This window comes from Mustela erminea, chromosome 6 (genome assembly GCF_009829155.1).
Source record: "Mustela erminea isolate mMusErm1 chromosome 6, mMusErm1.Pri, whole genome shotgun sequence".
Classification (NCBI taxonomy): domain Eukaryota; kingdom Metazoa; phylum Chordata; class Mammalia; order Carnivora; family Mustelidae; genus Mustela; species Mustela erminea.
The window spans coordinates 592209-604490 of record NC_045619.1 but is presented as its reverse complement, the minus strand read 5'-3'; the positions used below and the strand labels follow the sequence as shown (position 1 = coordinate 604490).

General features: G+C 51.2%; 1 protein-coding gene across 4 annotated transcripts in view; it reads left to right on the top strand.

The window, feature by feature from the left end:
- The first annotated feature begins 1871 nt into the window (after window positions 1-1871).
- The window catches only part of MOV10L1 (Mov10 like RISC complex RNA helicase 1), a 66050-nt gene continuing 55639 nt past the window's right edge, over window positions 1872-12282 (top strand). For 3 of the 4 annotated variants that reach the window (XM_032345834.1, XM_032345833.1, XM_032345832.1), the window contains exons 1-2: window positions 1872-2029; window positions 3015-3199. In XM_032345834.1, coding sequence (XP_032201725.1) covers window positions 1933-2029; window positions 3015-3199 — 282 coding nt within the window. In that variant the 5' untranslated portion in view covers window positions 1872-1932. Of the gene's footprint in view, window positions 2030-3014; window positions 3200-8912; window positions 9013-12282 lie in introns of those variants that run through there. The other variant, XM_032345835.1, reaches the window with a different exon arrangement.

Below are 12282 nucleotides of genomic sequence, written 5' to 3'. Positions count from 1 at the left end.
AGCTGCCAGCCGGGATTGCGGGCAGCAGGGGTGGTGAGCGGCGAGAGGTTCTGGATGGATGTGGACGCACCCAGACGGTGTGCCCTGTCGCTCTCGACCCGCAAGAACGACCCGCAGACGAGGTTGAGTGGCAAACTTCTTTATTGTCAGTCTTCTACATATCTTGATCCGGGAACCCCGCACCACAATTTTAGCCCCCTATTATAGTCCCAAAGCTTACATAAGGATCAAACATCACATCACGCGCTATACCTATGCACCAATCATAAACCCTACAGGTGACCTTATCGAAGAGCATGTGAGGTGCCCGTGAACATCTACGTGACTCTGCAGGTGCCCATTGTTCTACATGTCCTGTGTCTATCCCATGACTTGTTAAATTAATAATATACCCAACCTATGACTCTAGGCATTGAATTAGCATCATCTATGAACGCACCCAATTTCCTTGGGTTAAACATTCACGGTCCCATTGTCCTGGGCCTAGTCACCTACGTGACAGCCATCCACAAGTGCATGGCTCCCCACAGTGCCCTACGGATGATGTGAGGTGAGAGGCTCAGGAGCTCCCGTGCCCGGAAGGCTTCCCCAGGAGCAGTGCAGGGGCAACATGTCTCCACCGACATGGACATGACTGTGTTTTGGAGGCCAAGGCTGGTAGGTCTATTGGGTGTCCACATAGACCAGCTCAAGAGCCGAGTCGAAGAGGCCAGAACACAGGGCTGATGGATATGGGGGATGGTCCTATGGAGTGGACACTCCTGCGGCAGGCCACCCTGCAGTCCAAGCCTCTCCTTGGCACCCTGGTAGCATGCACGACCAGGGCCCACAGCGTCGGCCTTGGGCACGTTTGCCCCCCAACCCAGGAAAACCCAGGGACCACCCCACTCCAGCGTTTGTTCCCAGCACCAGTCTGAGATGCAGACTGCAGCAGCCTTCTGAGGTGTTGGGGAAGGACGACCTTCACAGCTCTCCAAGGGGAATCATAAGGACCCGGCTCAGAGGGACGCGCAAGGGTCAGGCGGCCCTTGGACCTACTGAAAGGACAACACGCAGGTCAAAGCACCCCAGGAAACCGCAGCATCCTGTCCACGATGACCCCGGGGCCCCCAGGATAATCCACTGAAAGGACGGCTCGCAAGTCACAACGACCGCCAGGGTCTGACCGACTGAGGACAGCACGAGTCACAGCACCCGGGGCCCGGGGCCGATCTACTGAGGACAGCCCGGGTCACACCGACGCCAGGCCGGGAAGACGGAGCAGGCAGCCGCCGGGTCGCCGGGCGCAGCTCCGACACGGACGTGGATGGGTGGACTCGTCCGCACCGCATTCTCCGAGCAGGACGGAGTCAAGTCAGGAAGCAACACGCAATGCCCGGGCATCCTTCGCGGCAACCCGAAGCCGCACCGGACCGGCTCCGAGCAGACCGGAGACGTCGGAGCACACGCTCGGCAGCCGGGGGAGAGGCAGCGCAGCGGGTCCAGGGTTAGCGCGGGAGGCGGCGACCCCCAGCTCGGCCGCGGGGGTCAGCGCCCGACGGTCCGCACCGCGGGCCCCGCAGGCGGCGCGAGAGGAACAGGGACACGCTAGGGACCGCTGGGCGCCTCGCTCGGTGCACAGACGCTCCGGCGGACTCGACACGGGCCGCGCGCGCACGAGGCCCCGCCCACAGCGCGACACCTGGCGCCCAGCACGACGTCTCGCCCACCGGCACCTCGCCTCACCCGGCGCGCGCTAACGGTCGCCAACCGCCAACCCCCAGCGGCTAACGGCCGCGGCGCCTGCGGCGAGCTGATTGGCCGAGCTGCGAAGCGGGCTGCGCAGGCGCGGGCGCGCCGACCCCATTGGCCGAGGGCGGCGGGAAGCGCGTGGCCGCGTGCGGACGCTCCTCCGGCCGCGGGCGGTGCGGCGTCTGAGGCGGCGGCCGGGCCATGCTGCGACTCGCGACCAAGCTGGTGGCGTTCTTCTGGAGGAGGGCGGACGGCCCTGCCGAGGACGCGGCGTCGCCGGGCTCCGAGCTCGCGGAAGGTGCCTCGCGGGGCGGGGAGGGGCGGCCTCGTGCGGGGCGCCGGGCGTGTGCGCGCGGGCTGGGCGCGGGCTCGGGGCAGCGGCCCCGCGTGTGGGCGGAGCGGGCGGCGGCGGGGATCCGAGCGGCCCGTCGTCCCCGTGGGCGCCGGCGGTCAGGGCGTCTTCGCCGCGCTCTGGAGAGCGGAGCGTGTCGGGAGGGAGCCGCCGCGGGGAGCCGTCCGTGCGCCGACCCCGCGCGGCCCGACCCCGACCGTCCGCCGCCCCGACCCCGCGCGGCCCCGACCCTCCGCGGCTCTGACCCCGCACGGCCCCGACCCCACGCGGTCGCGACCCCGACCCCGACCCCTCCGAGGCCCCGACCCTCCGCGGCTCTGACCCCGACCCTTCGCGGTCGCGACCCCTCCGAGGCCCCGACCCTCCGCGGCTCTGACCCCGACCGTCCGCCGCCCCGACCCCGCGCGGCTCAGGTCTCCCGAGTCTGACGAGGACCGGCCGAGCCGCACTGGGCCCGGCGCGCACGGCGGCCGCAGGGAGCCTGGCCGGGCGCGGGGCCAGTCGCCGCGCCCCGAGGGCTGGCCAGCCTGTAGGCGGGACGGTGTTCCGGCGCCGCGCTCGGGGAGGCCGGGGAGGCGACGCCGAGTGTCGCGACGTGCGGGTCGGGAGGGAGCCCGGGAGTGGCGGCAGCACGCGGTAAGGGGCCGGCTCTGCGCGGGACCCGCTTCGCTCGCGCACCCCCAGACCGCCGCGTGGGTAGAGCCGGTCTCCGCGTTACCCCGGGAGCGAGCCCGGAGGCGCACGCGCGGCGGCCGGGGAGCTGGGGTGCGGCCCCCTCCCCGGTCACCTGTCGTCTCGGAGGACACACCCTGCTTCCAGGAGGCCGCCCCGCCCCGCCCCGCCCCGCCCCCGAGGGCCCCGGCCGCCGCGCGCTCCCGGACCCCGCCTTTCTGTCCCCGGGTGGTGCAGCGCCGCCGTGTGTGCGTCTCAGGTGAGCCCAAGCTGAAGAGCGTGCGGGGAGTGGTGACGAGGTACTGCGGCGACTACGGCATGATCGACGACCTGGTCTACTTCTCCAGCGACGCGGTGGCCAGCAAGGCGCTGCTCGACGTGGGCCAGGAGGTCACCGCGGTTGTGCAAGAAGACCGGGTGTCCCGGGGACTCAGAGCCGTCCGGGTAAGGCTGCGCGGGTTGCAGCGCCTGTGTCCGCGCCGGCTCGGCCTGCAGTGAGCCTCGGGGCGTGCGCAGGCCGAGCGTGCGGCGCGGCGCGGTGCGGCGCCTGCCCGGGGCGCCCTCGGTTTCTGTCCGGAGACCTCCAGGGCAGTTTGGGCGCGTGACCCCAGCGCCGCAGAAGTGGGTCGCTGAGAAGGTGACGCCCGTCTGTGATTCGTGTCGTGGCCGAGGAGGCTTAACGTTTCCGTCCCAGTGCTTCCAGAATCGCGTGAAATGAGAATCGCTGGAGCCTCCTTTTCTTTGGGCCACCTGCACCCTTGGCTAGTTGCTTTCAGTAAGTTTAAATCCTGGCGGCGCGCAGCGTCCCACGGACTCCGCGGCCGGTGACTTTCGCACGAGGGTCGCTTCAGAATGTGGCGCAAGCCGCGCCGCGACGGCCCCAGGCACCCCGGGTCGGGTCGGTGTGCCACCGGGAGTCCCTCTCTTGTTCTTGGCTTTGTGCGCGGAAGCACGGGTCTGCCTGCAGGACGTCCGTTTCCGATTTGAAAGAGCTGTGTCCTCCCCTGCTTCCAGGGACCCCACTTTTAGCCAGTAAGAATGGCCTTGGACCATAGCCTTCCAGACGTATTTGTTTGAGGAGTCCTGGTCCAGCAGGCCCCACAAACTCCAAGGGGCAGAAAGAGTGGACCCTTGTAATCCGGTTGGCAAACACAATTAGTGGGCTCTATCATCAATTGTTTTCACTTAAAAACAGTATTACTGGGACTTCTGGGGGGCTCAGTGGGTTAAAGCCGCTGCCTTCGGCTCCCACCATGATCCCCGGGTCCTGGGATCGAGCCCCCATCGGGCTCTCTGCTCAACAGGGAGCCTGCTTCCTCCTCTCTCTGCCTGCTTGGGATCTCTGTCTGTCAAATAAATCAATAAAATCTTTAAAAAAAAACTTCTTAAAAAAATTAGTATTACTGTGCTAGGAGTCTTGGAAGTGGAATTGTTGGTCAAAGCGTATGTACATTTAACTTGTCAGGGGTTATTAGATTATTCTCTGATAACATACAAAACTAATTTTCGCTCAGGAGGAGGAGGAGAGACTGTCTGTTCCCCAAAGTTGGCAAAGATGTAGATGTTATCAGTCTCTGAAATCTTTGCCAATCTAATAACTGGAAAGTTATTTCATAATTTTAATTTACAGTTAAGCCTTTTCTTAAAATGACTGGACTTACTTATTCATAAGAAGCAGACTCCCAGCTGAGCAGGGAGCCCAAAGCAGGGCTCAATCCCAGGACCCCAGGATCACGACCCAAGCCGAAGGCAGACTCTTAACCAACTGAGCCACTCAGGCACCCCGGTTTTTCACCTTTTTTCTTTCTTTCTTTCTTTTTTTTTTTAAGATTTTATTTATTTATTTGACAGAGAGATCACAAGTCGGCGGAGAGTCAGGCAGAGAGAGAGAGAGAGAGCAGCAGGCTCCCGCTGAGCAAAGAGCCCGATGCGGGACTCAATCCCAGGACACTGAGATCATGACCTGAGCCGAAGGCAGCGGCTTAATCCACTGAGCCACCCAGGCGCCCCTCACCTTTTTTCTACGAGTTATTCTCATATTCTTTATACCTTTTTTTGTTAAAAGTTTTTTTTATTGAAGTTTCTATATTAGGGAAATTATAGATTTTTTATTGTTGTTGAGAGTTTTATTGAGGGGCGCCTGGGTGGCTCAGTGGGTTGAGCCGCTGCCTTCGGCTCAGGTCATGGTCTCAGGGTCCTGGGATCGAGCCCCACATCGGATTCTCTGCTCAGCAGGGAGCCTGCTTCCCCCTCTCTCTCTGCCTGCCTCTCTGCCTCCTTGTGATCTCTGTCTGCCAAATAAATCAATAAAATCTTTGGGGGGAAAAAAGTTTTATTGAGACAGGACGCCTGGGTGGCTGGGTCAGTCAAGCATCTGCCTTGAGCTCAGGTCAGGATCCAGGGTCCTCGGGTCTAGTCCTGCTCCGGGGCTTCAGGCTCAGCCAGAAGTCTGCTTCTCCCTCTGCCTCTGCCTCTCCCTGCTGACTGTCTGTGTATGTCAAATAAATAAGTAAAACCTTCAGAAAGCGTTTTATTGAGGTATAATCTACGTACCCACTTGAGGTATACAGTTCAGTGTTTTCATATATTCACAGAGTTATGCAGCTGTCACCACAGTCTGTCATAAGCTGTTAAAAATATAATAAAGAACTTGTTCTTTAGGGAAAATTTTTCTTTGCGTAGCTGCTTTTTCAATATGATCTCACCGTGTCACCCCGCCCAGGCTTCATTCTCCCTCTCCCATTCTTGACTCTTTGGTCTTTGGGGGGAAAACTACTGGGGTTCAGAATTTCTCTGTGAAATGTCATTTCCACTTTAAAAAACGGTTCATAGGGGCGCCTCGGTGGCTCAGTGGGTTCAGCCTCTGCCTTCGGCTCAGGTCATGATCCCAGAGTCCTGGGAACGAGCCCCACGACAGGCTCTGCTCAGTGGGGAGCCTGCTTCCCTTCCTCTCTCTCTGCCTGCCTCTGCCTTCTTGTGATCTCTCTCTCTGTCAAACAAATAAAATTTCAAAAAAAATAAAAATAAAGTTTTTTTAAACTCTTAATCACCATCACCTATTTCACCCATCTCTCCCATCTCTCCTCTGGTGACTGTCATTTTGTTCTGTATAATTACAAATCTGTTTCTCGGTTTATTCTGCCTTCTTTTCCCTCTTTGCTCATTGGTTTTGTTTCTTAAATTCCACATATGCGTGGAATCATATGGTATTTGTCTCTCTCTATTTCGCGCAGCATAATATCCTCTGCTTCTATCCGTGTCGTTGCAAATGGCAAGATTCATCTTTTGATGACTGAGTAGTATTCCATTTTGTGTATGGCTGTATACTACCTCTTCTTTATTCACTCATCTCTTGGTGGACACGTGGGCTCCTTCCATAATTCAGCTGCTGTAAAGGTAGGAGATACGCGTACCCTTGAAATTCATGATTTTGTATTTCGGGGCAAATACCTTGTGGTGCGATGACCTGATCGTAGGGTAGCTCTACTTTCGATTATTTATTTATTTATTTATTTATTTGACAGAGACACAGTGAGAGAGGAAACACAAGCACGGGTAGTGGGAGAGAGAGAAGCAGGCTTCCCTCGGAGCAGGGAGCCCGATGCGGGGCTTGATCCCAGAACCCTGGGATCATGATCTGAGCCGAAGGCAGACATTTAACTGACTAAGCCCCCCAGGTGCCCCAGCTTTTTTTTTTTTTTTTTTTAAGATAAGGGTCCAGTTTGTTTGTTTCTTTGTTTCTTTCCCTTTCTTTCTTTCTGGTTTTGTTTATTTATTTGGGAGAGCACAAGTAGGGGAAGCAGCAGGGAGAGGGAGAGAGAAGCAGGCTCCCAGCTGAGCAGGGAGCCCCATGGGGGACTTTATCCCAGGACCTGGGATCATGACCTGAGCCAAAGACAGCAGCCCAATGACTGAGCCAGGCAGGTGCCCTCTTTTTAACTTTTGAGGAACCTCCATACTGTTCTCCAGAGGGGCTACAGCAGCTTGCATTCCCACCAGTGCAGGAAGCTCCCCTTTCTCTACAGCCTAGCCAGCACCTGTTGTTTCCTGACTTGTTACTTTTAACCATTCTGACCAGCCTGACATTGTGTCTCATCGTGGTTTTGATTCGTGTTTCCCTGATGAGAAGTCCAACATCTTTTCATGTGTCTCTTGGTCGTCTGGATGTCTTCTTGGGAGAAATCTCTGTTCATGTCTTCTGCCCATTTTTAATTGGATTATTTGGTTTGGGGTGTTAAAGGAAATATTTATATATTTTGGATACTAACTATTTATCAGAGATGTCATTTACAAATAACTTTGCCATTGAATATGTTGCTTTTTATTTATTTTTTAAGATTTTATTTATTTATTTGACAGAGAGGGATCACAAGTAGGCGGAGAGGCAGGCAGAGAGAGGAGGAAGCAGGCTCCCCGCTGAGCAGAGAGCCCGATGCGGGACTCGATCCCAGGACCCTGGGATCATGACCCAAGCTGAAGGCAGAGGCTTTAACCCACTGAGCCACCCAGGCGCCCCTAGTATGTTGCTTTTTAGTTTTGTTGATTATTTCCTTTGCTGAGCACAAGCTTTTTATTTTAATGAAGTCCCAATAGTGTATTTTTGCTTTTGTTTCCCTTGACTCAGGAGCCACATCTAGAAAGATGTTATGACTGATGTCAGAGAAATTACTGCCTGTGCTCCCTTCTGGGATTTTTGTTATTTCAGGCCTCATATTTAGGTCTTTCATCCATTTTGAGTTTACTTTTGCGTGTGCTGTAAGAGTGTAGTCCAGTTTCATTCTTTTACAGGTCTCTGTGCAGTTTTCCCAACACCATTTGTTGAAGAGACTGCCTGCTTCCCATTGGATATTCATCCCTTTGTCGAACATTTACTGACCGTGTAACTGTGGGTTTATTTCTGGGGTTTTTTTATCCTATTCCCTTGATTTTTGTGTCTGTTTTTATGCCTGGACCATAATGTTTTAATTACTGTTGCTTTGTAACTCGAGGTCTGGAGTTGTGATGCTTCCAGTTTTGTTTTTCCTTTTCAGGATTGCTTTGTCCATTCGAGGTCTTTGTGGCTCCATACGAGTTTCAGGATTGTTTGTTCTAGTTCTGTGAACAGTGCTGTCGGCATTTTGAGAGGGCTTGCATGGAACGTGTGGATTGCTTTGGGTGGTATAGACGTTTGAATAGTATTTTTCCTCTAACCCATGAGCGTGGAATGTCCTTCCATTTCCTGCAGCGTCCTGAGTGTCTTTCCTCAGGGTTTCAGTGTTTTCAGAGCGCAGGTCTTTCACCTTTTTGGTTAAGTTTATTCCTAAGTATTTTATTGTTTTTGATCCAATTGTAAATGGGATGGCTTTCTCAAGTTCACCTTCTGCAGCTTCTTTATTAGTGTATACAAATGCGACAGATTTTTCTATATCGATATGTATTCTGTGATTTTACTAAGTTCATTTATCAGTTCCAGTAGTTTTTTGGTGGAGCCTTTAGGGTTTTCTAAACGTATATTGCATCGTGTCATCTGCGTATGCTAACTTCTTTCTTACCAGTCTGGATGCTGCTTATTCTCTATGTCGTCTAACTGCTGTGGCTAGGACTTGCAGTACTCCAGCAAATAAAAGTGGGACGAGTGCACATCCTTGTCTTGTTGGGAAATGAGAACTTTTTAAGGAATATTGTTATATGAAAGTATTGTAGATGCTTCTCCCGAGATTATGTTTTGACTATTTTTTCAAGTTTTGTTTTATGTAGTTAAATGTGTCTATCTTTTCCTTGTGGCTTTTGGCCTCTAAGAATCCTTAGAGAGGCTTGTTCCACTTCTTAGACATATGCAGTCAAGTTTTCTCTGAAAATTGTCTATTGACATTTAAATATTTAGTCTGCCTGAAATTTATATGCTATACAGGCTGAAAGAGGGAACCAGACATTGCTCTCTCAGGAGCTGACCAGTCATCCCACTTTCTTCCTTCTGATCAAGAGTGTCCCTTTATCATACACCAGAACCCCATCTGTATGGGGCCCTGTTGGTCCTCATGCCTGTGTGTCGGCCCTCGCGGCACTGTCTCATCCTTGGGTGGTAGGCGGGTTTCCCTCCTCGACGTGGATAGCATTCTCCCGCTCTCTGATTATTCTGGGTGAACACTGGGGTCATTCTCTTGTGCCTCCTCTTCAGCTCAGAATCTCTTTGGACAGCACTGAGCTTGTGGAACCGTTTAGGCCGAGCGACCAGTAGATCACGCATCCGCATCTCCCGAGACAACTTCCCCGATTACGTAAGCCTCCTTTATCTTCTTTTTGTAGCTCAATATCTTTGTTTAGATTCTACAATTTTTTTATATCCATGAACTTTAATGTTTATATTCCATTATCAATATGACTTTGCTTTGTATTTTTTTAAAAGATTTCTTTATTTACTTTAGAGAGAGAACAAGAGCATGAGCAGGAGGGGCAGAGGGAGAGCAGGAATCTCAAGTAGGCTCCATGCCCCGTGTGGAGCCCAGTGGAGGGCTCAACCCTGTGACCCAGAGATTAGACCTGAGCTGAACCCAAGAATCAGACACTCTACTTATGGCACCACTCTGTGCCCCCTAAATTTTTAAATTAGTATTTTTCTTCGTATGTAGGAAAGCTGCTGGGTTTTGTCATATAATTTGGTAGTTGGCAAATTTAGGGAGTTGAACTCCTTTTTAAAAATGGTTGAGATGAGGGGCGTCTGGGTGGCTCACTTGGTTAAGTGGCTGCCTTCTGCTCAGGTCATGATTCTGGGATCCAGGGATCAAGCCCCACATCGGGCTCCCTGCTCAGCAGAGAGCGTGCTTTTCTTTCTCCATGCTTACTTGTGCTCTCTTTCTGTCAAATAAATAAATAAATTCTTTTTTTAAAAAATGGTTGAGGGGCGCCTGGGTGGCTCAGTCCGTTAAACTTCTGCCTTCGGCTTATATCCTGATCTCAGGGTCCTGGGATCGGCCCCGCGTCGGGCTGTCTGCTCAGCAGGGAACGTGCTTCCCCCCGCCCCCACCCCGGCTCCGTCTGCCTCTCTGCCTACTTGTGATCTCTCTCTCTGTCAGATAAATAAATAAATTCTCTTTTTAAAAAATGATTTAGATGAGGAGGGCCTGGGGTAAGGTTAAGCATCGGACTCTTGATTTTGGCTCAGGTCCAGATCTCAGGGATTGTGGGATCAGCACCACATCAGGCTCCTTGCTGGGTGTGGAGCCTGCTTGAACTTGTCTTTCTCCCTCTCCCATTCCCACCCAGCCCCATGCGCACGTGCATTCTCTCTCTCTCAAAAAAAAAAAAAAAAAAAAATTGGTTTGGGGCACCTGGAGGGCTCCGTCGATTGAGCGTCCAACTCTTGGTTTTTGGCTCAGGTCATGATCTCAGGGTCATGGGATCAAGCCCCGTGTTGGGCTCTGTGCTCAGCACCAAGTCTCACTTCAGATTCTCTCTCCCTCTCCCTCCTGCTCACTTACTCTTTCTCTTTCACATAAGTAAATAAATAAAATCTTTCAAAAAAATGTTTGAGGTGTACTTTATTCTAGTTAGCAAATGGCAGTCTAATGCTTAATATTATCTTTTTAAATCTTAAAAATAGTACATTTAGGGGCGCCTGGGTGGCTCAGTGGGTTAAAGCCTCTGCCTTCGGTTCAGGTCATGATCTCAGGGTCCTGGGATCGTGCCTGCCTCTCTGCCTGCTTGTGATCTCTGTCTGTCAAATAAAGAAAATCTTTTTTAAAAAATAGTACATTTAAGTAACATTTTAGAATTGCATCATTCAAGATGATAGCATCAATCATGTGTTGGCTATTTAAATTTAAACGTATTAAAAGTAAATAAAATTTAAAATTGCTCAGCTTCGCTAACCACATTTTCAGTGCTAAGTGCAGCTGGTGGCTACCAAATCAGGCCGCACAAACACAAAATGTCTCTATCGTTGCAGAAAGTTTTAGAAGGTTGTTCTGGCCTACACTGCTACCGAAAGAAAGAGAGAGAGAGAGAGAGAGAGAGATCGCGTGTACTCCCGCTGTCCTTTATTTCCTCAGGCTCGGAGCTCTCCTTGGGTTCTGCTCTCAGCTTTTCAGTAGATTCCTGAGTCACTTGAACAGTGTGCTCATACCTTCGCTTGCTTTGCCCACATTAGGTAGTATGTACTGATTTCATGAAGGATGTGGAATTTCCTTATTTTTTACACAGATTTACTATGGTGAAATATACATAAGATTTACCATTTTAACCATTTTTGGTATACAACCCAGTGACAGGTACATACCCATTATCATTATTTTCCCAATTTTACCATCGTTCCTAAAACAATAATTCAGTTTTACTTTCTATCTCTATGAATTTGACTCTTCTAGGTATCTCACACACATGGAATCATGCAATATTTGTCCTTTTGTATTTGCATTACTGAACTTGGCATAGTATTTTCAAGGTTTATCCATGTAACCTGTATCAGAATTTTATTCCTTTTTATGGCTGAGGAATAGTCCACTGTATGTATAGATCACATTTAGTACCGTCATCTGTTGAACACTTAGGATGTTTCTACCTTTTGGGTATCGTGAATGATGCTGCTCTGAGCAAGTGTCTTTGAGTCCCCGTTTTCTGTCAGGTATACGCCTTGCAGTGGAATTAAAGAAGTCGTATAGTCATTCTGTGTTTAGCTCTTTGAGGAACCAGCAAACTTTTCCATAGTAGCTGCACCATTTCTGTTCCTTCCAGCAATGCACAGGGATTCCAGTTTTTCTACATCTTGGCCAACACAAGTTACTTTCTTTTTTCTTTTTTTTTGAGAGTAGCCGTCCTAGTGGATACAGAGTGGTATTTTGCTGTGGGTTTGATTTACCTTCCCTTAATAATCAGTGATGTTGAACATTTTTTCATGTGCTTGGTCATTTATAAACCTTATTTGGAGAAATGCTTATTTAAGTTCTTTGTCCATATTTTCATTGTCTTGTTTATTTTCTTCTTGACTTACAGAAATTCTTTATATATTCTGGGTGTTGGTCTTTTATCAGATCCGTGATTTACAAGCGTTCCTGCTGTGCTGTGGGTTATCTTCTCAGCTTCTGTTGATCGTTTTCTTCGATACACGGACATTTCAAATTTTGGTGAAGTGGAATTTATCCTTTTTTTTTAGTTGACTGTGCTTTGGATATCACAATGAAAAAGTCATTGATTAATCCAAGATCATGAAGATTTTCACCTTTGCTTGCTTCTAAAAGTTTAATAGTTCTAGCTCTTAGATTTAAGTCTGATCCACCTCGTGTTAATTTTTTAATATGGTGTTGGGTAAGGGTTCGCCTTCGTTCATTTGTGCGTTGGTGTCATTTTCTCAGCACGATTTTTTTTTAAAGATTTATTTATTTATTTGACAGACAGAGATCACAAGTAGGCAGAGAGGCAGGCGGAGAGAGAGGCAGAAGGAGGCTCCCTGCTGAGCAGAGAGCCCGGCTCGGGGGCTCCATCCCCGGACCTGGGATCATGACCTGAGCCGAAGGCAGGGGCTCTAACCCACTGAGCCACCCGGCGCCCCTCAG